Consider the following 27,433-nt stretch of genomic DNA (forward strand, 5'->3'; position numbering starts at 1 on the left):
GGCCTGCGGCCTCCGCCGCCATTTCGGGCGCTGCTGTGAGGCTGAGACCCGAGCCGGTCCGCTGGGCGGCGGGCGCCGGGGCTGGAGGGGCGCGCGCGGCTGCGGCGGCCCAGCGTGTAGGCGCGGAGGCGGCCATGGCGGGCAACTTCGACTCGGAGGAGCGGAGTAGCTGGTACTGGGGGCGGCTGAGTCGGCAGGAGGCGGTGGCGCTGTTGCAGGGCCAGCGGCACGGGGTGTTCCTGGTGCGGGACTCGAGCACCAGCCCCGGGGACTATGTGCTCAGCGTCTCCGAGAACTCGCGCGTCTCCCACTACATCATCAACAGCAGCGGCCCGCGCCCGCCGGTGCCACCGTCGCCCGCCCAGCCTCCGCCCGGTGAGGGACGGACGGGACGGGAGGCCCCGGGCGGGGGTGAGGGCCGCGCAACTCCCCAGCCTGGCCGGCTGCTCCTCGAGAGCTGACCCGCACGAGGGACGTAGGCAGAGGGCCGGAATGACCGTGGCCGGGGGCAGCCAGCTGCCGGGGCTCGCTCCCACGGACGAGCGGGAGTGTGTGGGGGAGGAGGAGCCGCTGACCCAGGCCTCTGGGTGTGACTTGGGAGGACAGCCCAGGGGAAGGGGAACTGCTTCGGCCCCAGGGTGGGGCTAGCGCCCGAGCAGGGCCGAGCAACGTGGGGACAAAAGAGCTGAGGGGGATGTTGGCACTGCGGGGGCATCACTTGGCAGCGGTGCCCGGAATGAATCCGATAATCCTACAAGTGGCTTTTTAGGCTTGAAACATTTCCTGCAGTGTTGGAGAGCCGGGTTTGGCCATACTCCCCTGGTGGCCTTTGGTAGGAAGTCACCACATACTGGCCGGGAGGGATGGAGACACCCTCAGGAAACCGGTCAGCTTTTTCCTTTCTTGGGCATTTTTCCAAAATACTTTTACCGTCCTCTTCCCCCGCGGAGGACGAAGGTGGTGAGCTAAGTGCCTTGGTTATAAAAGAAAGGCCTCTGTGACCAGCCCAGAATAAGCTGATGACCGGCTGACTGTGTCCAAGAGATCTTAGCGTCCAGAGACTGTCCTCCACAATGAGAGGGTTCTAGTTTTCAAAGCGATTAGTGGAGGAAAGATTTTTTTTCAGGAAATAATTCAGAAATAAGACAGTGAAGACAATCCCTTCCCTGAAAGTGAATGGAACTTCATTTTCTTCTTGGACCTCAACATTGTCAGTCTTGTACTCCAGGGCCTCTCCTTGTTCAGTAACTTTGAGGGCTGTGACCTGAGTCTTCCTAGATGTTGGGAACAGACCCTGCTGAGCTGATTCTCTGAGAATTTAAATTATCTGCACCGGATCTTCCTTGCCAAAGATTGAGATGTGACTCTCTTACCCATGCCATTGGAGTTGTTTGGGGAGTATTAAGGAGATTTAGGCACTTAGTACTTGAGATTTGTGAGGTACAGAGTAATTCTGAGGTTGCTATTATCTGTGTAACAGCACCAAGAGTCTTAGCACCTTCTCACTGTTTCCAAGTTGAAGCAGTTTCGTCCTGACCAGCTGAGACGAGATCCAGGCCAATCTCTTGTGAATTAGGAGGCTCCTGAACCAACCTTTGCAGACTTGCCCTTTTAGGAGAGTCCTAATTGAGATTTATTCACTCTGGCCAGAAATGGGGAAATGGGGTAGTCTCTTTGTTGTTAACACATACCAATTTTAAAAAGAGAGTGGGGATATTTTTTTTTAACTTTTTTTTCTTTTTTCTTTTTAATAAATTTATTTATTTATTTGTTTGTTTGTTTATTTTTGGCTGTGTTGGGTCTTCGTTGCTGTGTGTGGGCTTTCTCTAGTTGCAGTGAGCAGGGGCTACTCTTCGTTGCGGTGCACGGGCTTCTCATTGTGGTGGCTTCTCCTGTTGCAGAGCACCAGCTCTATGCTTGCGGGCTTCAGTAGTTGTGGCACGCGGGCTCAGTAGTTGTGTCTCACGGGTTCTAGAACGCAGGCTCAGTAGTTGTGGCGCATGGGCTTAGCTGCTCTGCAGCATGTGGGATCTTCCCAGACCAGGGCTCAAACCCATGTCCCCTGCATTGGCAGGCGGATACTTAACCACTGCGCCACCAGGGAAGTCCCAAGCGTGGGGATATTTAAGCCCACAAGTTATCTGAGGTCTTTCTCAGTCTGGTTGGTTTAATAGCATTATAACATGAGAGGGGAATATTTTTGTATTTACCCTAAATCAAATATGTTCTACTTTTTACCACCTTCATGGTGTCTAGGGTTTTGCATTACTGTGCAGTGACATGATGGCAAACGGTCCCTGAAACTCAATTCTCAACATTTTGTTTGTGTATGTGTTTTGTTGGTTGCAGAATGCGGAAATAGCAGCAGGCAGTTTTATTTGAGCTTTCCCCACGTCTTGGTGTTACGACTTTAATCTCAGCTCTTACCTTAATATTGAGCTCCACCTTTTCATAACAGATATGAGGTCAGATCCTTGGCCCAAGAGAGAAGGTGAGGATTGCTAAAGTTTGTGCATGGGGTGTGGAAAGTTCATGGGCATTGTGGTCATTTTTCTTTCTGCCATGTACCCCTATTTTCCACATAGGGCAATTGATTCAGTTGCTGTCTTTATAAAAACTACTTAATCTTTGTTCTCCCCCTCCCCCATCCAGCTCTTATTCTTTTGAAACCGCACAGAAGAATTTCTTGAATTTTAGAAAGGCATATACAATATTAATAGCTAACATTTATTGACTGGTTATTCTATGCCAGGCACTTTGCTGAATACTTTATGTGCCTTGTCTCATTTACTGTCTATAACAATCTAGTGAGGAAAGTATTATGATCTCCACTTATTAAAATATTTCCATTTTATAGATGAGGAAACTGAGAGTCAGAGATAAAGTAAATTGCCCAAAGTCACACAGCTAGTAAATGACTGAGCCAGAATTTGAACCTAGGAATTGTGACCTGAGAGCTGACACCGTTACACTGTACTCCTTTCTGTCAAAGCCAATTTTCTTTTGAGATCCCACAGTGCACTTTGAGGACTCAACACTTTTGTCTCTGCCCTGGGTCCCAGGTTCTGTTTAAAGACCAAAAGGAAAGAATGACAAGAAGAAACTGGCTTTAGTGTTCAGAGAATACACATCTGCTATCTATAGTTGGTGACAGAGAGGCTTTTAATAACCTTATTTGGCAGATTGAATATGGGAAATGAGCTTTTTGTTTAGGATTATATAGTGTATTTTGTAGAGATAATGTAGAGGATGAATTTGTATGGAATGGCTTAGATACAGATTTTAGAGCCATAGGGACAAAATAGACCAGGTATTCTCAACCTTTTCCAGTGAACCTGTTTGGTGTTTTTTTGTTTTGTTTTTTTAAATATTTAATTAATTTATTTCTTTGGCTGCGCTGGGTCTTAGTTGCGGCATGCAGGATCTTTAGTTGTGGCATGTGGGATCTAACCTGACCAGGGATCGAACCCGGGCCCCCTGCATTGGGAGCGTGGAGTCTTAACCACTGGACCACCAGGGAAGTCCCCACCAGTGAACCTGTTTTTAACTTAAGCGTTTAGCTCCCACAGGCTACCAGTGCTGCCATTGCCTGGAAGTGAGCTGACTGTGCCCCAGGGCCATAGGACAGGGCTTGGTCAAGTCTACTGGTCATACTCTGTCAGCTGTACCTCTTGGGAAGACTTTGCAATCATTGATGGATCCACTAGTTTTTTCCTCTTGGAACATGAGGTTTTACTAGACCTTGTCCAGTAGACAATAAAACTGAGTAAATATGAGTTGGGAAAGTAGTTATAAGCTTGTGCTCTGAAGCCTGGGTTTGAACCTTCCTTACCTGCTGCTTACTACTCATATAGCTTTGGGCAGGTTCTGTAACTTCTCTCTGCCTCAGTTTCCTTATCTGTGAAAGAGGGGAAATAGTAATACTGACCTCATAGGGTTGTTTCGAGGATTCAATGAGTTTTAGTGTATTAGGAATGGAACTGGCATATAGTAAGTACTCAGTAAGCATTAGGTATATTAATCTATGTGGTTGAGAGGGAAGAGTTGAAGCAAGGTGGAAAACTATTCTCAGCTTTGAAAGGCTTACAGCATGTCTGAAGGAGTAAGTGCTGGGTGGAGGGGGGTGGGGTGCATCAAGAAGCGTGAAAGAACCTTGGATCCAGTACATGGAAATAGGATGGTGCCTGCCGTCACCTGCTCAACCCAGAGCCTCCCACCTGGTGCTCTAGTGGGTGAGTGGACCATAAAAACTTGCCTCGTTTTGGGGGTGGGGGTAGAAGCTAGGGTGATAACTGTTTGTACTGCCTCTTCAAGGTGGTGCTGGGCCAAGCCACTTCTGGAGATCCTAGTGGATTGCCCGTTATTTACTGCTGCCTTTTTGTACCTTCAGCATCTGTTTCATTTGTTTACCTCATCTTTGTAGTTCTCAAATCTGGTCCTCATGATTTGCTCTTTAATATCAGAGTATCCCTCCATTCATTGGTTCTGGAGAAGTTCTTCAGTGAGTTACTTAAAGGTTATAGACCAAAAAAAAAAAAATTCCTTGGTAAAAGGAGGTGGGTTTATTTATTGCAGAACTTCTCCAAGCCTTTACTATGCTCGTGTGAAATTATGACTCTAAGAGAGGCAGGTATTGGATACTGGGTCTTTCAAACCAATTTGACCACGGAACTTTGAGAAGCATCTTGAGATTCTGTGGAAGCTTCTCTGGGAAACAGTGCAGCAGACTCTGGATTTGGGGATGAATTGAAAATTTCTAAAGGAATTCAGAGGTTTGGGGGTGTGTGTTAAACTGATTTGCTTTTTATTGGGCACCTATAATATACCAGCTACTTTCAGGAACTTTATTAGTTAGGAATTAGGCCCCGTGAGAAGTTAAATAACAGCTCATATAGCTAGGAAATAGCAGAGACAGAATTCATCAAACCTAGTCAGTCTGAATCTGCAAAGTATACCATGCTGACATCCACCATTTTTAGGAAGTTCTATTTGCTTAGGAAACCGTACATCTTGATACGTCTTCAGTATACTTTCTTTTTTTTTTAACATTTTTATTGGCGTATAATTGCTTTACATTGTTGTGTTAGTTGCTGCTGTATAACAAAGTGAATCAGCTATATGTATACATATATCCCCATATCCCCTCCCTCTTGCGTCTCCCTCCCTCCCACCCTCCCTATCCCACCCCTCTAGGTGGTCACAAAGCACCGAGCTGATCTCCCTGTGCTATGCGGCTGCTTCCCACTAGCTATCTGTTTTACGTTTGATAGTGTATATATGTCCATGCCACTTTCTCACTTTGTCCCAGCTTACCCTTCCCCCTCCCCATATTCTCAAGTCCATTCTCTAGTAGGTCTGTGTCTTTATTCCCGTCTTGCCCCTAGGTTCTTCATGACCTTTTTTTTTTTTTTCAGTATACTTTCTCAAATGGAAGTCAGTGGCCTTGTTAGCCCTTTGTATTGGACAGGTAGTGAGAGTGCTTAAGCAGCCTCTATAAATAGCATAGGCAGAGGAGAAAGAGGGAATGAGAATTAAAGAGGAAAGGAAAGACGAGGAAGTGCTGTGAGACTGAGAGGCTGATGATGGAGCCACTGTGGTGGTGCCCATGCCAGAAGTGGCCTGGCCTGTTTAGCCCACAGAGCTCTTGGGTGTTCTTCATAAAACCTCCGGAGAGTGGTCTTGTAAAAACTGATGTAACTTGAGGGCTGAAATGCTTAGAAGTAATGAGTTGAGCATGTACAACTCTTTTGGTTAAAAGATACTTCTGACTGCATTGATTTTGATTTCTGATTGTGTTCATAACTGCACATTCAGAATCCAGCACAGGTTTAATGTAGAACAAGTCAGTGAGGTTTTCCAAGTCCCAGCTATGAGAACTCTGTTGTTCTGTTCTCTAGACTGACTGACTGTATCTCCTTCCTTTCCCGCCCTTCTATTTCCTGCCTTTGGCTGTTTGTGGTTGGAAGGAGATGAACTAGGGAAAAGGAACCAGAACGCATAGCTGTGGTGAGGTTTGGGCTTATCTGGGACTTATGTATGTTCTGTTCCCCCTCCTTCTCTTCTTCTGGATCAGCAAAGCTTGATTGCCCCATATATCTAACTCTAAACTGCTGCAGCAGTACACAAAAACAGGTATTCCTCTATGGAATAATTATAGTGTCGTTAGAATAGGAAAAGAGGGAATTCCCTGGCAGTCCAGTGGTTAGGACTCTATGCTTTCATTGTCCTGGGCCTGGGTTTGATCCCTGGTTGGGGAACCAAGATCCCATAAGCCGCTCGGCGTGGCCAAAAAAAAAAAAAAGAAATATATATATATATATATATATATATATATACTTTTTTTATTTTTTATTTTTTTTTTACTTTTTTTTAAAAAAAGGAAAGGTAAAGAATTTATAGGTAAATTTTCACTTGGTGTTTTCTTTGTATTTTTGTGTCTGTTGGAATTGTCAAGCAAAACTCAAACAAAAAAAAATAGTGGGCCCAGTTCACATCATGAAGCATTTGAGCAAGAAATGAATTGAACCAACTTGCTACCTTTCTGGCAGGTGAACTGACAGTTTTTGTTTTCAGAATTCTCACACTGATCTTTTTAAGGGACTTGGCTTAGCGGTCTTATTTGTTCTTCTAAACCCTATCCCACCCCCACACCCCCCCAAAAAAAAAACAAAACACATTTCACTTGGGATAGTACAGTAATTGGAGAAACTATAACAATGGATGAAAGGGAGTAGTTGCCATCTTAGAATGAAAAGAGTACCTTAGAAGCATTCAGGGGACTTCCCTGACGGTCCAGTGGTTAGGACTCGGTGCTTTCACAGCTGGGGGCCTGGGTTCGATCCTTGGTGTGATCCCTGTTCGGGGAACTAAGACCCCCAAGCCACACAGTGTGGCCAAAAAAAAAAAAAAGAACTGTTCAGGAATAGAAAGAGCTGCTCTTTTATTGTGATTTTTTTGTATCTTAGAACATAATTTGTTGTTGCCACTGTTTTTTGTAAGAGCATGTCTCCAGTTGGAAGTGAAAGCCAGGGGAAAAAAATAATGTCTTCCTAAGACATGCTGCTACACTCCTTGCTTACCAACCACACTGTGTATGCTTGTATCCCCAACTATGCTGTGAGTTTCTCAAAGCTGGGAACAGATTTTGATTTAACTTTTCCTCACTTCAGAGCTATGTTCATTAAGAATAATATCTAACATGGGACTTCCCTGGTGGTCCAGTGGGTAAGACTCCATTCCCCCAATGCAGGGGGCCCGGGTTTGATCCCCGGTTGGGGAACTAGATCCCACATGCTGCAACTAAGATCCCGCGTGCTGCAACTAAGACTCAGTGCAGCCAAAATAAGTAAGTAAATAAATAAATAAGTAAGTAAAAATATTAAAAAAAAGAATAATATCTAACACTTAATAAGCACGTACAGTCTGCCAACCACTGTCCCAAAAGGGTGACTAGTGAAAACCATATTAGCTGTTGTACCTTGGAATGTAGTTGGGTAAACTCTAGCAAGGGAGCTTTTCTTCCCAGGTGTCATCAGGACCATTTTCTAAGCCGGGGTGTTCTGCTGGTGTGAAGGTTCTCCCTACCACTTTGCCCTGGAAGCTTTCTTGACCAGGCGGTGCTAAGTAGGTCTTCTTGGAGCTCACACTGACCCTGTCCTTAACATAGTTCCGCAGACCTGAAAGTTCACTATAGCCTAGCGGTGATAGGTGAGATAGCCATGCATCTCGTTTACCAGACTTGAATAGGAATAATTGCCCGTCAGTGATCCGCTTTAGTGAAGAGAAACTCCAGAATATGGCACCACCATGCTCTGGTATGGTCATAACCAAAATCATCTCTCCAGTCCTGTACTTGGAACTATTGGGGTTGCATTATGCTGGTGTCTGATGAGTGTTTGCCATAGATGGTCAATCCTGGGTTTGGGCATGTTATTTCAACATCTTGAGTTGGAGAGACAGCCAACATTATTGAATGTGGGCTATTAACTTGTTTTAGTTTACAGCCATGAATTCCACAGATGGACTTTTGCAATATAAGAAATGTGCATCTGTCCTCTCAATTGCGTCTTGATCTTTCTTTCATTTGGGTGAAAAGAGAAGGCACTCATCAGTACTCATTCTGTATTGAGGACTTTTGATTAACTTCCAAAGTTTATCTCTTCACCTGTCTCCAGTAGAGAATTTTAAATGTACTTTTTCTGGTCTTTCTGGAAGAAGTGTTTTCTTCTAACATTGAACGAAATAATTTGGTCTCATTTTTTTAGAGTGGCGAAGTGATTTAGACAGCTGGGCTACCACAATGTTCCTGTTTCACAGCATTAATAGCAAAGGGTTTTAGATGGGTGGGCTAGTCTTAATAGGAGTGGAGAGGGTAGATTGGCTGTTTCCCTTAACAAAGGAATCAAACAAGTAACTTTCACAAAAGAAGTACAAATAGTCAATAAACAAGAAAAACATCAAACAAAGATATTTAAGAAGAGATATCCCTGCTGTTTGGCAAGGATATGGGGGAAATGGGAACTCATAAACTACTGGTGGGAGTGTAAAACTATACAAACTTTTTGGAGGACAGTTTGGCAACATAAACCTTAATGTTATTATTTTTTTTTAAGCCTATTTATTTATTTATTTATTTATTTATTTTGACTGCGTTGGGTCTTTGCTGCTGTGCTGAGGCAGGCTTTCTCTAGTTGCGGCGAGCGGGGGCTACTCTTCGTTGTGGTGTGCGGGCTTCTCATTGCGGTGGCTTCTCTTGTTGCGGAGCACGGGCTCTAGGCGCACGGGCTTCAGTAGGTGTGGGCTGTGGGCTCAGTAGTTGTGGCGCGTGGGCTTAGTTGCTCTGTGGCATGTGGGATCTTACCGGACCAGGGCTCGAACCCGTGTCCCCTGCGTTGGCAGGCGGATTCTTAACCACTGTGCCACCAGGGAAGTCCAACCTTAATGTTCTTAATTTTTTTTCTTTTTGATGTGGACCAGTTTTAAAGTCTGTTGAATTTGTTACAGTATTGCTTCTGTTTTATGTTTTGGTTTTTTGGCCACGAGGCATGTGGGATCTTAGCTCCCCGACCTGGGATCGAACCCGAACCCCCTGCATTGGAAGGTGAAGTCTCAACCACTGGATCGCCAGGGAAGTCCCTAAACCTTAATGTTCTTACCCTTTGATCCAGCAATTGCATTTCAAGGAGTTTATCATAAGGAAGTAATAAAAATGTTCATTAGTAGACCAGAACAAAAACACTCATAACAGCATTGTTTGCAATAGTGAAAAGTTGGGAATATTTTATAGCCATTAGAAGTCATATTCTTGAAGAATATGGGGAAATTTTTATTATATAAATATTATATAATAGAATATTGTATAAAGTAAAACATTTTTATTTTACAGTAGGAAAAGGGGCAAAGTATAAAATGATAGTAATCTAGTTATAAAAATGTATTTATGACGTGTGTGTGTGTATATATACCTATATAAAAAACCTGGGAGGTTGTAACTCAGTGGATTATAAGAGTGTCCTGTGGCACGGTTAAGGCTGATTAAAAAATAAACTCCAGGGGCTTCCCTGGTGGCGCAGTGGTTGAGAGTCTGCCTGCCAATGCAGGGGACACGGGTTCGAGCCCTGGTCTGGGAAGATCCCACATGCCGCGGAGCAACTAGGCCCGTGAGCCACAATTACTGAGCCTGCGCGTCTGGAGCCTGTGCTCCGCTACAAGAGAGGCCGCGACAGTGAGAGGCCCGCACACCGCGATGAAGAGTGGCCCGCACTTGCCGCAACTAGAGAAAGCCCTCGCACAGAAACGAAGACCCAACACAGCCATAAATAAATAAATAAATAAATAATAGGGGAAAAAACCAAAAAAAAACCCTCCATGAAAAACAGTGTTCTATAGAGCTGTGCATTCCTTTATCAGGAAACCAAATAGTAAAGAATCCAATTAAGATATTGATATTTTGGGTGCTTAGCAGAGTGCAAGTTAAAGGTTTGTATTCCTCATTAGAAACTTCGTTTCTTATTTGAAGCAAAATACATTCATTTATTATCCTTCAATTCTAGAATCTCAGGATAGGGAGGGAATGCAGTTTAAAGTATGCCCTGTGTCAAAGGCCTCACACATCTTTGTGTCATGTGAATTTTAAGCATTCCTAATATGTCCTTCCTCTTGGACCCTCAGTGTGTCATCAGTTTGAGGATTTTAACACTTCTTTATTTTCCTGAGCATCCTTGTTTACCTTTTTTCAAGACCTGTTTGTTTCTAAGGGAACAGTCCAGTTTCCATGTTTTATTTAAGTGAAGATCTTATGAGTTGATTTTCAAGCAGTTAGCTTCTTAGTTTTTCTTTTTAGTTGTCAGAAGTGAGATTGAGGTCATTAATTGTAGATTAAAAAGATAGTCTAGGGCTCCCCTGGTGGCGCAGTGGTTGAGAATCTGCCTGCCAATGCAGGGGACACGGGTTCGAGCCCTGGTCTGGGAAGATCCCACATGCCGCGGAGCAACTGGGCCCGTGAGCCACAATTACTGAGCCTGCGTGTCTGGAGCCTGTGCTCCGCAACAAGAGAGGCCGTGATAATGAGAGGCCTGCACACCGCAATGAAGAGTGGCCACCACTTGCCGCAACTAGAGAAAGCCCTCGCACAGAAACGAAGACCCAACACAGCTATAAATAAATAAATAAATAAATGAATAAACCCAAAAGTTAAAAAAAAAAAAAAAAAAAGTTGGTGTGTTAAGGTGCTCAGTTACGAATAATTATTTAAAAAAGAAAAAAAACTAAATAAAAAAAAAAAAAAAAAAAGATAGTCTGAAACTTTTTCTTATTAGGAATTGTACATTCTAGGTGTGAAGATACGAATGTATGATCCTGGTGTAGACACCAAGCTCTCCCCACCTCTTTCTGGGATAGCTGCTGGGACTTATGAAAAAGGAGAGCTTGCTACATTTCCTGAGGTTGAAAAGAAGATTGTAACACAGCCTTGAACCGTTTGTATCCTGTAAATGGAATAGCAACAGAACACTTGGGGAGAATGAACAAGAAGTCTCCATGTTGCTCTGTCTTTGATCCAGTATGAGAGCATGTCATGACTGGCGTGGTTGGTCTATCATAGCCTTCTGACTCTGCTGCAGGTGGTGATAGGCATCTTTCTTCCCAGGGAATGTTTGAGCTACAAAGTATGATTTTTAGTTTACTATTAGGAGAAGCAGTTATTTATTCTAGACAGGTTTTTTTTTTGTTTGTTTCTTTCTGATTAAATATTGATTAAATGTGTTTGGGAAATGCTTAAAATCTACATTGCATCTCCAGTATAATGTATCTTTAAATAATACCCTGCTCTGTTTTTTTCTAGGGGTGAGCCCCTCCAGACTCCGAATAGGAGATCAAGAATTTGATTCATTGCCTGCTTTACTGGAATTCTACAAAATACACTATTTGGACACTACAACATTGATAGAACCAGTTTCCAGATCCAGGCAGGGTAGTGGAGTGATTCTCAGGCAGGAGGAGGCAGAGTATGTACGAGCCCTCTTTGACTTTAATGGGAATGATGAAGAAGATCTTCCCTTTAAGAAAGGAGACATCCTGAGAATCCGGGATAAGCCTGAAGAGCAGTGGTGGAATGCGGAGGACAGCGAAGGCAAGAGGGGGATGATTCCAGTCCCTTACGTCGAGAAGTATAGACCTGCCTCCGCCTCAGTATCGGCTCTGATTGGAGGTAACCAGGAGGGTTCCCACCCACAGCCACTGGGTGGGCCGGAGCCCGGGCCCTATGCCCAACCCAGCGTCAACACTCCGCTCCCTAACCTCCAGAATGGGCCCATTTATGCCAGGGTAATCCAGAAGCGAGTCCCTAATGCCTACGACAAGACAGCCTTGGCTTTGGAGGTACATAATGTGCAAAATGTAGAAAGAAGAGATCTGCTACAGGGTCTCCCTTTCAGACCTCTTAGAGCTTTGTAGGAATGCTGAATACAAGCAACAGCATTGTGATGTTGTTATAGATGTCGAATGGTACTTTACCATTAAGTACTGATTTTGGCATTTAATGTTGGGTTTTCTCTTTTTTATAGAAAACCTATTTTGGAATGAGTAAGCTTAAAACTGTATAACTGAATGTTCTGATTGATCTACTAAACCATACTTTGGCTACTTTAATAACACTACCTGAATTCACAGGAATTAACCTAAAATATTTTTTCTCATCTTCTATGTTCTAATCTGTTTCTTTCTTTCTGTTTATCATTATCTAAAACAAGGTGGGCTCACACAGATTTGAGTACAATAAGTGGTTTCTATCAAAATACTTAAACTAATTTTCTTATAAAAATATAATGTTTTTACTTTAGGGGGTATGGGGTTTCTTACCATTGATTGATTGTATTCATCAAGTAATTCAGGAGGAACAGTAAAGTGTATAGGTATGAAGAGATACATACCCAAAAGTATTAATTCCCAGGAGCAGCAGGTTTACTTGGTCTTTGTTGTTTAATGCATTTTATAAACATGAAGCCAGTTCCTCCTGAGGAATAAAGTTTTGCCTTTTACGGGTGAATAGTTATCCTTGGTAGCCCATCTCCTCTCGCCAACCATTGCATTGTATTTATTCCTGTCTTTAGCACTCACAGCTTTGTCCCTTATCTCCTCTCTTTCTCCTTCCCTCCCTCCCTTCTTTTCTTCTTCCTTTCTGAGTTATGCAGAGCTAGTGGTTCAGCATAAAAGCTAGTGTAGAAGTAGCATGCTTTCCCATCTTTCAGAGCCTTTCAGATATGGTAACTTGAATGTAAGTAGCTAAATTTCATAAGCACAGGCTGAAGTTATGTGAGCACAAGTTAGCAGAGAAGGTGCAAAAGTATATTCATGTAAACTGAAATGTCTAAATTTTGTTTCCTTTGGGTCATGTTTATACACTGAGGCGTGGGAGCATTAGCCTGTACAGTGAGCTGGAATTTATTTGAAGTAGTCTCTGATGTTACTGGATTTGAAATTTTTCTTTTATATTCTGAATAATGGGTGCAAAGGAGGGTTAGTTAGGTCTTACAGGTTTGACTGAAAAATGTGTGTTTTTAAGAGATCATGTTGTGACTTAAAAGGATTGTGTCCTGGTTTTGATGAGGAATGAAATGTGTGTTGTCTAGGTCACACCACTTTTTCCCACTTAGAGTTTGGAGGATAAGGAAAACAAGTTTCTAGCCTCATGTTTTCATTTAAGTTCAGATGATGGCAACAACCAACGTGGTGCTGTGCACATGACAGTTGTGACTCTTGACATTTATTGCAGACTCTGTTAGCACTGGGCTGGAGTGTGAAAATAGCATTCTTGGAACAAGCCAGCTGACACCCAGGAGAGAATAGTTATCACATTAATTTTGCTTCCATTTGCAATTCCTTTCTCAAAGAGAATTGTTTTGTTTTGTTTTGTTTTGTTTTGTCTTTTGGCTGCAGTGTGTGGCTTGCGGGATCTTAGTTCCTCGACCAGGGATTGAACCCGGGCCCACTGCAGTGAAAGCGCCAAGTCCTAACCACCAGACCACGAGGGAATTACCAGAATTGTTTTTTGTTTTTTTAATAAATTTATTTATTTATTTTTTGGCTGTGTTGGGTTTTCGTTGCTGCGCGCGGGCTTTCTCTAGTTGCGGCGGGCGGGGGCGACTCTTTGTTGCGGTGCGCGGGCTTCTCATTGTGTTGGCTTCTCTTGTTGCGGAGCACAGGCTCTAGGCGTGTGGGCTTCAGTAGTTGTGGCACGTGGGCTCAGTAGTTGTGGCATGTGGGCTGTAGAGCTCAGGCTCAGTAGTTGTGGCGCATGGGCTTAGTCGCTCTGCGGCATGTGGGATCTTCCCGGACCAGGGATCGAACCCGTGTCCCCTGCGTTGGCAGGTGGATTCTTAACCACTACTCCACCAGAGAAGTCCCACCAGAATTGTTTTTAATGATGCCTGCCTTGATTAGAGGCTTTAGTACTCAAAGATGGTTGAGCTGTTCTGCTACTGTGAAACCTAAATCTTGCGAAATAAAAACTAAAGTGGAAGACTAGTTTATGATTTCAGTAAGTTTTTTTTTTTTTGATTGGATATTAGTTTTGAGCCACATATGTTGATTGATGAAGATAGCTTCTTTCAAGTTAGAACAAATACCCCCAAAAAATAGCTTTAAAACACTGTATGTACTTAAAAAACATGATGTTACTTTAGCATCATAGAAATCTGGAGCTGGAAAAGACCTTAGATATCCTTATTCGTTGTATGAAAAAAACTTATGTTGAGACAAATCGAATGGGTTGTTTAAACTAGTTGGAGGTGGAGATATGAGGAACCCAGATCTACGTTGGTGCCTTTTCAACCATACCCAGATTCAATCTGTGATTCTTTTTGTTTTAGAACAGTGATGCTGCCCTCCTCAGTGTAAGTTTTGTGTGGTTTCACTGACAGCATATCCTCAGTTGTATTCTCTATGCAGGGAGGCAGTTTTCCTTTCCCATCTCTGGTTTTTCATAGGAACTGATGCCTCATCCCTATTGAGATGAGGCTAGGAGGTAAGATTAGGAGACTCTGGCTTTCTGACTGTAGCATTCTGATAAGAAAAACATTCATTGCTATATTTGACCCACTACAAATTTAGATCTGTAGGGGCTTCCCTGGTGGCGCAGTGGTTGAGAATCTGCCTGCCAATGCAGGGGACATGGGTTCGAGCCCTGGTCTGGGAGGATCCCACATGCCGCGGAGCAACTAAGCCTGTGAGCCACAGCTACTGAGCCTGCGCGTCTGGAGCGCGTGCTCCGCAACGGGAGAGGCCGCGACAGTGAGAGGCCCGCGCACCGCGATGAAGAGTGGCCCCTGCTCGCCGCAACTGGAGAAAGCCCTCGCACAGAAACGAAGACCCAACGCAGCCAAAAATAAATAAATAAATAAATTAAAAAAAAATTTAGATCTGTAGATGAGCTAGGCACGTTTTAGTGGAGTATTACAGTTAACTTGAAATTGATAAATTAGAATCATTGCATTTTAGAATTGGGCAGAACCCTAGACATAATAGGGTTCAGACTGCTCCACAGTGCCCTAACATTTCCCAGGAGGTAGCTGAGGATGCAAGGTTCTGGGTTCCCTCTCTTGCTTTAATCAAAGCAACTCTGTTTTTCACTGTGTTATATATCAGGGTCTCTCTAAGATTTTTTAAGTACAGAGGGTTTCTGTACTTAAAAAAATAAATTAAAAAAATTGTTCAAGATCCACCTGTCCTCATCTTACAGATGGATGTTTCCTGCATGGTATATTTGCTGTGAACGGAGCCCTCCAGTAGAATATAAGTTAATGCCTATTTCCTCTTTTCCTACCCATCAGATTTCTCTAGTAGGAATGAAGCCTGTTGGAAAGAAGGGATTAATTCTAGCTAACAACCAAAGTAGGGGTATTCCTCTGCCCACTGTAATTCTGGGGGAATATAACTGAACCAGGAAGACACCATCTGTTCCATCCGTAGCTTCTAATGACAGATTTTAAACAAATGTAGATATGCTGAGTGTTTTGAAGGAGAAACACTGGAAGTAACACTAGAACAGTGCAGAGGCACCTTTTATTTTTTTGATCTTAGATTTGATCTAAGATTTTTTTTTTTTAAGAAATGGAAGTTTATTTATTTTTTATTTTTTTCTGGCTGCGTTGGGTCTTTGTTGCTGCTTATGGGCTTTCTCTAGTTGTGGCGAGCAGGGGCTACTCTTCATTATGGTGCACGGGCTTCTCATTGCGGTGGCTTCTCTTGTTGCAGAGCCGGGGCTCTAGGTGCGTGGGCTTCAGTAGTTGCGGCCCACGGGCTCAGTAGTTGAAGCAGTGGGCTCTAGAGCGCAGGCTCAGTAGTTGTGGCGCACGGGCTTAGTTGCTTCGCTGCTGATCTAAGATTTTGATTTGATTGGTTTTTGTTTCATGCTTATGGCTCCATGGGAACTTGAATAGTGAATTTATCTTGTAAATTGCAGGTGTTAAAATTTATTTTATGCCTCTGTAGACTGTCCAGAATAATCACATTATCTTTTTTCTTTTTTTTAATATTTATTTATTTTTTGGCTGCATTGGGTCTTAGTTGTGGCACGCAAGATCTTTGTTGAGGCGTGCGGGCTTTTCTCTAGTTGTGGCGTGTGGGCTCCAGAGCGCGTGGGCTCTGTAGTTGCGGCACTTAGGCTGTCTAGTTGTGGTGCTCGGGCTTAATTGCCCTGTGGCATGTGGGATCTTAGTTCCCCGACCAGGGATCTAACTGGCGTCTCCTGCATTGCAAGACGGATTCTTAACCACTGGACCAACAAGGAAGTCCCTCACATTATCTTTTTAAATAAATTTATTTATTTATTTATTTTTGGCTGCATTGGGTCTTCCTTGCTGCATGCGGGCTTTCTCTGGTTGCAGTGAGCAGGGGCTACTCTTCATTGTGGTGTGCAGGCTTCTCCTTGCGGTGGCTTCTGGCACGCGGGCTCAGTAGTTGTGGCTCGCGGGCTCTAGAGCGCAGGCTCAGTAGTTCTGGCGCACGGGCTTAGTTGCTCCGCGGCATGTGGGATCTTCCCAGACCAGGGATCGAACCCTGTCCCCTGCATTGGCAGGCAGATTCTCAACCACTGCACCACCAGGGAAGCCCCCCTGACATTATCTTTATTTTTATTTATTTATTTTAAAAATTTATTTATTTATTTGTTTATTTATGGCTGCATTGGGTCCTCATTGCGGTGCACGGGCTTCTCATTGTGGTGGCTTCTCTTGTTGTGGAGCACGGGCTCTAGGCACGGAGGCTTCAGTAGTTGTGGCATGTGGGCTCAGTAGTTGTGGCTCACGGGCTCTAGAGCGCAGGCTCAGTAGTTGTGGCGCACAGGCTTAGTTGCTCCACGGCATGTGGGATCTTCCCGGACCAGGGCTCGAACCCGTGTCCCCTGCATTGGCAGGCGGATTCTTAACCACTGAGCCTCCAGGGAAGCCCCCCCATTATCTTTAAATGTACTAATCATGTAACTTCCATTTTCTGCCATCTTGCCTTTGGTAGATAAGACTTCTGAGTAACCAAGGAGCTTCTCAGGTGGACTTAGGCATGGACCTGTCCTTCAGGGCACAGATAAGGGAAGGTGTAAAGTGCTTTGGGTCCCTGATTATATGTAGCAGTGACTACATCAACTCTACATCTCCCCATGTGGAACTCTGTGAAACCTAAGTTATTTAGGCCTTTTGACCTATGTATGGAAAAGTGGAGTGAAGACCTTAATTTTCCCTGTGATCCAAAGAGAAAAAATGAGATTAGAAAGTATAAGAACCTGAGTGACAAGTCTTGGCTGTGTTCAGTTTGTCTTTTTCTGGAATTGTAGCTGTAGATTTCTATATTGTTCATTGAGACGGGTGTCTACTTTCCCTCTCCTTCCATCCTTTTTGGACTTCCTCATTTCAAATTACAGTATCTCAGTGGGAAGAGAGTTTGGAAGTAACTAATCCAGCTTCTTGGACATTGAAGGCAGGCCCTCTGGTATCCTTAGAGATAAATTAAAATAATTTTTTAAATTAAAGTATAGTTGATGTACCATATCATGTAAGTTATAGGTGTACAACATAGTGATTCACAATTTTTAAAGGTTATACTCCATTTATAGTTATTAGAAAATATTGGCTATGTTCCCTGTGTTGTAAATATATCCTTGTAGCTTATTTTAGTTTTTGATAGTTTATTTTTGTTTTTTGTTTGTTTGTTGTTTTTTTGGTTTTTTTTGGCCGCACCGCACGGCATGTGGGATCTTAGCTCCCCAACCAGGGATTGAACCCGCACCCACTGCAGTGGAAATGCAGAGTACCAACCCCTGGACCGCCGGGGAAGTCCCTCTTGTAGCTTGTTTTGTACATAATGGTTTGTACCTTCTTAATCCCGTATCCCTATCTCTCTGCCCCTCCGCCCCCAGATGATTTTTAAACATATATTTGAATTATCTCTACTTTTGGGGAGCTCTCTATCATCCACAACAGTGTAGTCTAGAGGTTCCAAACTTTCTTGGATCATAGAACCCATAGTGTTTCAGTAATATTTTACAATGTTCCAGGCCAAATGAAATACTTAACAGTTCCATTTATTAAGTCAGTAGGTTCAAACAGCTTAAATATTTATATCTTAATAACTTAGTACCCACTTGAAAAAAATAATAAAAATAATTGGAAGAAAATAATATTTTTGTTTTTATAAAATAACTTCAGTTATTTAACTAATGAGATGTGTACACCTCAGTTTCTCAAACCTTGGGATCATATGGAACATTGCCACCTTCATTTCCTGTTCTACACTTATTTTCATGAGGTACTTGATTTTTATCATAGCAACTGCCAAAACCCAGCTTTACAAAGATATGACATCTTTGAAAGGGATGTAGTATAATCTGATGTCAAAATTTTTAACTGCCTCGAGCTGGTAGTTCACATGGCATAACAGATGTCAAGTATTGCTGTGTTTCCCTCAAAAATTTAAAATACTTGGTGGCACCCCTCTGAATTTGCTGCAGTGCCTCTGACACTGTACAGTTTGGGAACCTCAGGTCTAGTTCACTGGACTAGTTCTTAGAAAATTCTTTATGTTGAGCTAAAATGTACCTGCTCTATGTGGTCATCTCCCCACCTCTCACCAAGGGGATGGGGAGCTTAGTTGCAGTCATTATCAGTTGTTGAACTATAGAAAATCTTTTCTGACTTGGACTAGAATCAGGGTAAGACCTATCTTCACCACACCTATCACCAAAAGTGTGGTGCTTTTGCTCTACACCAGGAAGCCTACCTACCAGTTAAATCTCAAAGACCTGCAACTTTCCACCAATATGAGCCATGCCCGTTGCAGTCCATCTCTGAGGCAAGTGAATCATTAAGGCTGAATTGTCGTCGCTTGGTCTTCACTGATTTGAAAGATTTTAGATGGGCCGTAAATATCACCTATTCCTTAGATCAGGGGTCTGCAGACTTTTTCTGTAAAGAACTTTATAGGCCATCTGGCCTCTGTCACTTTGCCATTGTAGCTAGAAAGCAGTCGTAGAAAAACAACAAATGAGCTTGCTGTGTTCCAATAAAACTATTTACAGAGGGGGCAGCAAGCTGGTTGTGGCTTATGGGCCATAGTTTGCTGACCCCTGTCTTAGATTGCTGTAGTTTTCTTACCTTTTTTTCCTCCTTCAGTCAAATCTTGGAATATTTACTAAATGTGTTCTTGGTGTGTTTGAAAATATTTGAAAACAAGGTCCCTGTACTCCATCTCTGTACTTGGTTTCCCTGGTTTTATTTATATGAAGTTATGTGTGTTTCCTGCCCTGAGCTCACTGGAATCGTGCAGCAAATCTGGATCAAAGGAACGTTGGCAACTGTTGAAGCCTTTCATGTTAGAAGGCAAACTAGAAAAGCAGTCACCTGGGGTTATACCAGCTGACTACGTCACACAGCTCCCTGATGTCTCCTGTTTAATGCCATTTGGGCTCCAATTTCTTTCTCATTATCACTGGAACTCACTGGTGAAGGTGAACTGGGTAATCTTTTGCTCCTAGATCAATTCTTTTTTTTTTTTTTTTTTTCTGGCTTGTAGATCAATTCTAGGTTTGACTAATCTGTACCAAGATCATGATTGACCTTGGGAACTACACAGAGCTAGGGAAGAAACCAGTGTGTTCCTCAAGTTCCCTGGGAGTGAAGAAACTGAAGTAACCACATTCAGTCCTCTTTACAGATGGTGCCATAATTTACTTGCACTCTTGCTCCTGAGGATGTGGTATATGGTTGAGAGGCTAGGAACTGACTGGACACTAAAATAGTACTTTGGTGGTGAAAGAATCATCACTGTCTCTCCTTTACAAGGTGTTAGTGAGGTCTGCCTCATAAAAGGAAAGGTTAACTGCTTCATAGTGCTTTAGGTCCTTTATAAGTTCTTTCTTTTTCTTTAGTATGCAGATGAGGATTTTTTTTCCATCTATAACTTGAATTTTGAAATCAGTAGTGTTAGAACTACAGTTATTACTGCACTCACTGATTAGTACATTCTTTTGTGTCTTAAAATTGTAACATTTCTGGGGCAAGTACTCAGTTTTGCTTTCTTTGTCTTTGAAGTAGTACACCAAGCTTCAAACCTATATGCATCCCCTGGTCTGGCCTTGGGGAATTCTGCTTCAGAGTGTTGTTGTTTAACGGGAAGAGGAGCACAAATTATGGTGTCATTTCTGACTTGGAGAAAGAGCTGGACTTAGTGGAGCACCATGTTCCTAGACTGCTCCATCCCCTCCTGCACTCAGCCCCAGGCTCGACAGCTACCCTTTCTTCCACCCTGTTGGAGCTCGAGGGCCTCATGTGTTCTAAAGGATAGTCATGTTGCCTTTGGGACTTGTCTGTTCTTGACCCCAAGAGTCCCCATGTGCTTTGAATATTTTGGAAGAAAGAACCCATAGGGTATTATACATAGGGTATTTAATTTTAATAAGGTCTTCCTCAAAGTATTTGTACTTCAAGGCTGCTTTGGGCAGGTCAATTAGCCTATTATTAACTACTTACAACTTTCTTCTTTTATCCATTTAAAAATCAGAATCGTTTCAGAGTCATGACACAGCTTTTTTTTTCCCCACCCTGTGGTGGTTGGACTTCTCTGCCAAGAACCTAAGCAACTGTAAAAAAAGATTTTGGATTTTAGAAGGTGGAGTGCTTTTCCTGAGCCCTTCTCTGTAGGGTAGAACCAAGAGAGTGTATACATCAGAGATGTTATATGATGTCAGACTCTGATGTTGTCCAGAGGACTAATTTGCACTTCATTCATCCCCCCGTAACATCTTGCCGTATGGGAGCCCCGACTCATTTCTCCCTTTGAACTCTGAAGGAAGAAAGGCCTGAGGGCAGATCAGCAGGTTTTGCCCTGTTTGTGGAGAAGCTAGTGTGGTTTTGTGGTACTGAGTAACAGCAAGGGGATGGGTGGTCTACATTTCTACCTACCCGTCACTTAGAGCTCTTTGGGATGTGATTTGAGACAACACTTTGAATGCTTAAGAATAATGGCAATCTTACAGTAAAAGAGAGGTGTTTAAACCTAGATTTTGGTATCAAGTAGAATGGTGGGCTTAAGGATGTATCCTGAAGAACCATCTTTTACAAAACACCTAGAAAAGCTGGATAAAACATAACAAACATTCTTTTCTTTTCACTTTTTTATTTAGATATGAAATCATTTGGTAAAACGTACCAATCCTAAGTATATAAGTATATAGCTCAGTGAGTTTACATGTATATATACCTATGTGACAACCACCCAGATGGACGTATAGAACATTTCCAGCACTCCAGAATGTTCCCTCATGTCCCTTGGGTGTGTTTTTAATATCACTAAAATGATGGATTCAGATATGACAGCTGGGATGTCATTAAACCAGCTTCTTGAAAGAAACTGGCCCCTTCATCCGCATCTGGAGGGGAATCTAACATGAGTGGCAATTTAGATTTTTGACATGAGCAAACACATCCCCTCAAATGTTTTTTTCTTTCTTAAGGTCAGGGACTTGTATTATTCTGGGTCTAGCTACCTGAATAGCACTTTAGTATGACATGAGTGTTTTAACAGATAGTACAAATAAATAACAAAAACGGTGGTGGGAGTGCTGCACTTGATATAATTTACTGTATCATAGCAAGGGGCTAGCAGCACACGGGCAATTATTCCGGTAACATGTGTTGTGTGTGTGTATGTGTGAAGAGTGGGGAGTCAAAGGTAGTTGACAGTTCAGAAACAAGGAAAATTCACTAAGGAATAGTCACATTATGGAGTTTATGTAGAGGCTAACTTCTTGCAACACTGCAAGAATTTTATTTTATTATTATTTTTTTTCATATTCTTTCCCTCGCACTTTTTTTAAAAAATTTATTTGGCTGCATTGTGTCTCAGTTGTGGCACTCGGGCTCTTTCGTTGCGGCATGCGGGGTTTTAATTGCGGCGTGGGGGCTTCTCTCTAGTTGTGGCCTGTGGGCTCAGTAGTTGTGGCGCGCGGGCTTAGTTGCCCTGTGGCATATGGGATCTTAGTTCCCCAATCAGCGATCGAACCCGCATCCCTTGCACTGGAAGGCAGATTCTTAACCACTGGACCACTGGGGAAGTCCCAAGGATTTTAAAAAGAAGAGAACAAGTGAGATAGTCTGAGAACTAGAATTGGGGATATAGGAAGAAATCTTTTAGATTGTTTTTACTACCAAGGAAATTTTCACTTGATGTTCTGGGCTTCCTCTCTTCAAAGACTGTTTGACAATTTTTGCTTGTCATAGTTGGCCTGCTCAGATGTCAGGAACTGAATTGGAAGATTGCTGGGAATAAACAGAACCCTGGTGCTAGCAGCCTATAGAAACTGGATCTGTTTGGAAAGATGTACATGCAATATCATTTTTCCCTCTCCTCCCCTTACACCATTAGCCTTCACTATCAACAGATCAAGCTGCTGCTTTTTCTCACACTTGTGTCTTATCCCTTGCCTCTCTAATATCCGATGGTTTCTGTCTTCCTTTTCTCAGCATCCTATGACCCCCACAACCACTTTAGGCCTCTACGGTTTTCAGATAATTCTTTAGGAAATTGTAGACTGGCCAGTAGGCAGCCTGTTTCCTCTGTGAGTGAGATCAAGCTGGTTTTAGAGAAGGCCCCGGCCTAGACTTGGGTTGGCTTTGGCCAGTAGTTGGCCTGCATTCTTAGGGAAGGAACCCCCAGGGCTGTGGGAGCATAATTTGAACGTTCTTGGTATAGCAGAAAGAACATAAATGGGCTTGGGAGCCAGGTACTTCTGGCCTCAAATCTCAGCCCTGTCATTGGCTTTGTGACCTCAGGTATAATATGTAATTGCTCTGAACCTCAGTTTCTCGTATGTAAAATGAAAACAATTCCTGTCTTATAGGGTATAATGATTATTAGAAAATAATTTATATAAAATGCTCTCTATAGTACTTTATGAAAGTTAAATATATAGTAGTTATTAATTTAATAAAACCAAATGAACAGTAATGTTTAGAAAGAACTTGCCTGCTCAAAACTCAGATGTTCATAATTAAAGGATAGTCATAAAGTTCTTTAGTCCAGTGACATTTGGGGACTTATCTCACCATTGTTAAATACTTTGCTACAGGATGAATCCATTCATCAGACTCACCTTGTCTTAAGATTCATAATAAGATAGAGGTATATCCTAGATTGTCAAAAATATCTGATGTTGCAACAGGAAGCTTTTTGTAACAGCAAAAACGTGATGTCCCCTTATTGTTAATGAACAAGTACCAAGTGGCACTGAGGGAGCGACAAGGTCTGTCAGTACATGGTGGGGTGGGAGTGGGGGGACTGGCAGGCAGTGGCCTGCCAAGTAAAACTTGCTGAAGAAGGTGGGGTCTTTCAGGGAGCTGATGGAATTTGGAGTCTTGGCCTGTACCTGCTCAAGTGGGAAAAGCCTTGCCTTGGTAGGAAGGTGATGGGAACACTTCATTTTCTGGGACCAAATGAAGTATGCTTCCCATGATTGCCTTCTGCTCTACAAGCAGCAGCAGGCCAGGATATGTGTACGAGAGTGGGCTGGGGGATTGTGCTGCTATATGCCAGCGATGGGAGGGCAGTGTGGGTCAGGCAGGAAGCTAAGAGTAGTGGGTACAAAGATAAGGAATACTAGATCATTCTAGGTAGGGTTGCTCCTCCAGAGACACTTGAGATTTCTAATTATGTTTTAAGATCCCTTCTATCTTCTGTACTCTGTGTTTTTCTGCACTGCTAAAATCACTTCTTCCTCCTGCCTGCATTAACCACAAGTAATCGGTCTGGTGGCTGGGGCTTGGGAGGCAGCGAATAGCCATTTCTGTGATATCAGCCCTAGAGCAATCACGTGGGCAGGGTATGGCTAACCAGGAATGGAGTTTTTCAGCTTGCATTCATAACTGGAAATAAAGTGTTGTCCTTATTCTCCTCCTGCAGGTCGGTGAGCTGGTAAAGGTTACGAAGATTAATGTGAGTGGTCAGTGGGAAGGGGAGTGTAATGGCAAACGAGGTCACTTCCCATTCACACATGTCCGTCTGCTGGATCAACAGAATCCTGATGAGGACTTCAGCTGAGTATAGCTCAACAAACAGTTTTGCTCACAGATGGGAACAATCTTTTTTTTTTTTTCCAATTGCCATCTATACAATTTTCTTACAGATGTCAAAGCAGTCTAGTTTATATAAGCATTCTGTTACCTGTGATCTCTTTTAGACTGAACTACTCCATCCCTAGTCTTATTTACCATATTCAGGGTACGAAACTGGAGGGCTAGTGTGTTAACTTTTGAATTGGCAATTTTAGATGGTAGCAGCGTTGCCTGAGTGTATCTGAAGGGATAGGTATCTTGCCTTTTTTCTTTCAGGCAATATAAATCAACCTGTGGAAAACTGATGGACAGGAGAGAAGTGTTGCACACTGCTTACCCTGATTTATTCAATGGTTTTATTTTCATTCTGAAATCATGCTATCAAATGGCAATAGACTGTTCCCTTCCACCCCCATGAAGTAATCATGCACCGTGTGATAGTACCTAGTGGGATTGCGTTTTCACTTATACAACATGACCATTGTATGACTCATTCTGACAGTTCAAATCCTGAGAATTCTGAGGACACTACAAGAGGCATTTGTCTTCCTTCCCAGTCAGTGCTTCATACTTTTTCTTGGGATTCTTTCAAGCCTTGTAATTCTTTTTCCCCAAACCTACAAATAGGTTGATTCTCAAGATAAGTGTTATTTTCATTCCAGATGATAAGCAGGATGTGCAGAGCACTTTATTCAGTGCATAGCTTTAAGCCAGTATTGGATTCACTGCATGGACAGCCAAACTCCCAGCTCTCTGCCATCCCTCAAGGGGTCATAGTAGGTTCACATTGCTACCACAGCTAAATAGACTCCTGGCTAATGGGATCCAGCAGGGCCATTCTCCTGAGTGCCAGTATCCTATCAGGGGACTCTGGAATTCGTCGCTTGTGTGTAGAGTGGAAGGACCAATCACTTAGAATATTCCATAGACGGTTGGGGGGCCAAATTCTGCCCTTTGCTTTATGTACAACTTGTATAAAAGTCAAGTTAAAATTACATGAGTTTGGGGATAGGGTTAGTGGTTTGAAAAACGTTTGAACCAATCATGAATTACTTATGTATTATTAATTTCATATGGCCAGAATAGTGCTTGAAGTACATTACGTTATAAACTGCCTTCATTTGGGGCTCTTTTTCTTTGTGTTCAAGTTTAGTTTACAAACCCTTTTAAGTATGGAATGGTTTATATGGGGTCAGGTGCTCCAAAGAATTGACTTTTAAGACCAGAAATGATCTAGGCTATATAGACTACAGTATGAAACTTTCAAAGTTAGTTCCCAGTCTAGAGGCACTTACTGGTCTGTGGTGTGATATGACCAATAGAAACACCTTGTTTTTTGCTTTGGGCCTCATTTTAGAAAAGTAATGTAGCTTTCCAATTGTTTTGCATAGGTTAAGATTAATTTGCGTTCATTGAACATATGCCAAATCATGGTATCCCAGTGACTAGCACAATGCCTGGCACAGTTGGTGTACAGATACTTGTGTGAGTGAATGAGGGTTGTGCAGAAGCTCATTATATGGCACAGGGAAGCCAGCTGGCACAGGATTACATACATTACCACAAGCAAACTAATGAGTTGACGCTAATTTAATATATTTTTACCTCACACTAAGGTAATGCTTGATAAGGACCTTAATACTCGACTTTTAAAATGTTAGCACAGTGCTATGCACATAGTGGGTGCTCAATAATGTTGAATGGACAGATTTGCAATACTAGACTTAATTCCATCTGACTACTCTGTTAAATTTTCAGTTAGAGCATAGATACTGTAAAATCCAAATACACATTAAATCTTGGTTTCCTAAAAGTATGACATTTAAAATATTTGTAGAAAAGCTTTGTCACAACTGATTTGAATGTTTGTATTTTCTTTTGCTTCAATTTTGATATTGGCTTGTAATGTCTCTCTTCATCATATGTAATATTGGTGGAACATGCAACTCTACCCAAATCATAAGAATTTCTCAATGATCGGTTGTCCAAAGCCATTACATGAACTGTTGGATTAGATTTGGCTGGGTGTGGCGGTTGTTGGACCTTAAGAAATCAAAGGACTTCTTAAAAGTATCTTCCAAAAGCAAATGCTAGAATCCTATTTAAGTGCATATGTACATTATCATAGAGCAAAATAAACTGAAATTGGCTGCTATATTTTATATAATAATTTCTGCAAAAGCCCGTTTTTTGGATACTAATATTTGACATGATTAATTCTTATTAATTTGTTGGAATTGTTTATTGTTAATAATGCAAATAGATAATTTTTAATTATCTTTAAGTAACATTTCACTGTTAATGGTTTGAAATGGATGATAAGCAAACCAATTTGAAATAAAATATGAACATGTGCCATTGTATTATAACACTATACACTTTCTTGACAGTTAAATTTTTAAAAAAATGTTTTTTTTTTGTAGCATGTATTGTATATGTTTATAGTATATGTAGTAAATAAAAATATGGCCAAATGTTTGGCTTGGTGATCTTTTGAAGAAAGTAATCTTTGAATATTTTTCACAAAAGAGCTAAATCTTTTATGCTTAGGGAATAAGGGATAAAGAAACAATTATACACACTCTGTGGGTACTCATAAAAGATGGGATCAATCATTGGTGTTATTTTGAAGAGTCTCCAGAAGTCATGAAATAATGATTTGAGGGGAATATAAAAAGAATGATTATGTAATGATTGGAAAGCTGGAATGATGTGAACAGATAACATCAAACTTGTCCAGAAATGGTTATATGTGGGTATAAAGAAGTGGATGTGGTAGGGGCTTTGTAAAGCAAATGAGAAGTGTGGATGTTATACAATAGGTTTTTACAATGTTAGGGTAGATACTCAGTGTAATTCCTTCTTTTTTATGTAAGTAACACTTTTTTCAGGTTAGATAATTTAGGAAATTTAAAAGAGTTAAACGTTATGTTCTTCCCATCCTTTCTCAAAGCACATGTATATTTAGATGCATACACACAGTGTGTGAGTATATATACCTAAAAGGTTGATTTTATACTCCATAGTCTTATGTCCTGTGGGTAGTGAAGTTTTAAAATGAAAAGGACAAGCTTTGCCAGTCATTTATAGAGTATTCTGCCTTGGACCCAAAACAAACATCTAGTTACTGCTGTATACATAGCAGAGTATCAACCCAGAGTTAAAGGAAACTCTTGCAAGGGGGCCATCTTTGCCGTACGCACACTTAACAGCAAGGTGATTTAAGTATGTTTCCACTTTTTATCAATAAGAAGCTGCCAAATCTTGTGATAGGTTGAGTGCTGGGTTCCTTTACATAGACTGGAGTGCTCATAACAGCTCTTAAATTTTGTGACCCTTAT

General features: G+C 42.1%; 1 protein-coding gene across 2 annotated transcripts; it reads left to right on the forward strand.

The window, feature by feature from the left end:
• CRK (CRK proto-oncogene, adaptor protein) lies at positions 1 to 26,540 on the forward strand. 2 transcript variants are annotated; one of them, XM_061174952.1, is made up of 3 exons: positions 1 to 375; positions 11,342 to 11,877; positions 23,941 to 26,540. In XM_061174952.1, exons 1-3 carry the CDS (start codon positions 135 to 137, stop codon positions 24,076 to 24,078), a joined length of 915 nt encoding a protein of 304 aa, XP_061030935.1. In that variant the 5' UTR covers positions 1 to 134; the 3' UTR covers positions 24,079 to 26,540. The 2 variants fall into 2 exon arrangements, with proteins under 2 accessions (XP_061030935.1, XP_061030936.1); XM_061174953.1 differs by having other exon boundaries at positions 11,342 to 11,707; positions 23,941 to 24,033.
• Positions 26,541 to 27,433: the final 893 nt, after the last annotated feature.

This window comes from Eubalaena glacialis, chromosome 19 (genome assembly GCF_028564815.1).
Source record: "Eubalaena glacialis isolate mEubGla1 chromosome 19, mEubGla1.1.hap2.+ XY, whole genome shotgun sequence".
Lineage (NCBI taxonomy): Eukaryota > Metazoa > Chordata > Mammalia > Artiodactyla > Balaenidae > Eubalaena > Eubalaena glacialis.

What these genes read in the sequence shown, in the direction of transcription:
- CRK (XM_061174952.1), top strand. Translation starts at nt 135, where the DNA reads ATGGCGGGCAACTTCGACTCGGAGGAGCGGAGTAGCTGGTACTGGGGG. An exon ending in GCCCGCCCAGCCTCCGCCCG is followed by an intron (nt 376 to 11,341) that starts GTGAGGGACGGA and finishes GTTTTTTTCTAG; the next exon opens with GGGTGAGCCCCTCCAGACTC. An exon ending in AGACAGCCTTGGCTTTGGAG is followed by an intron (nt 11,878 to 23,940) that starts GTACATAATGTG and finishes CTCCTCCTGCAG; the next exon opens with GTCGGTGAGCTGGTAAAGGT.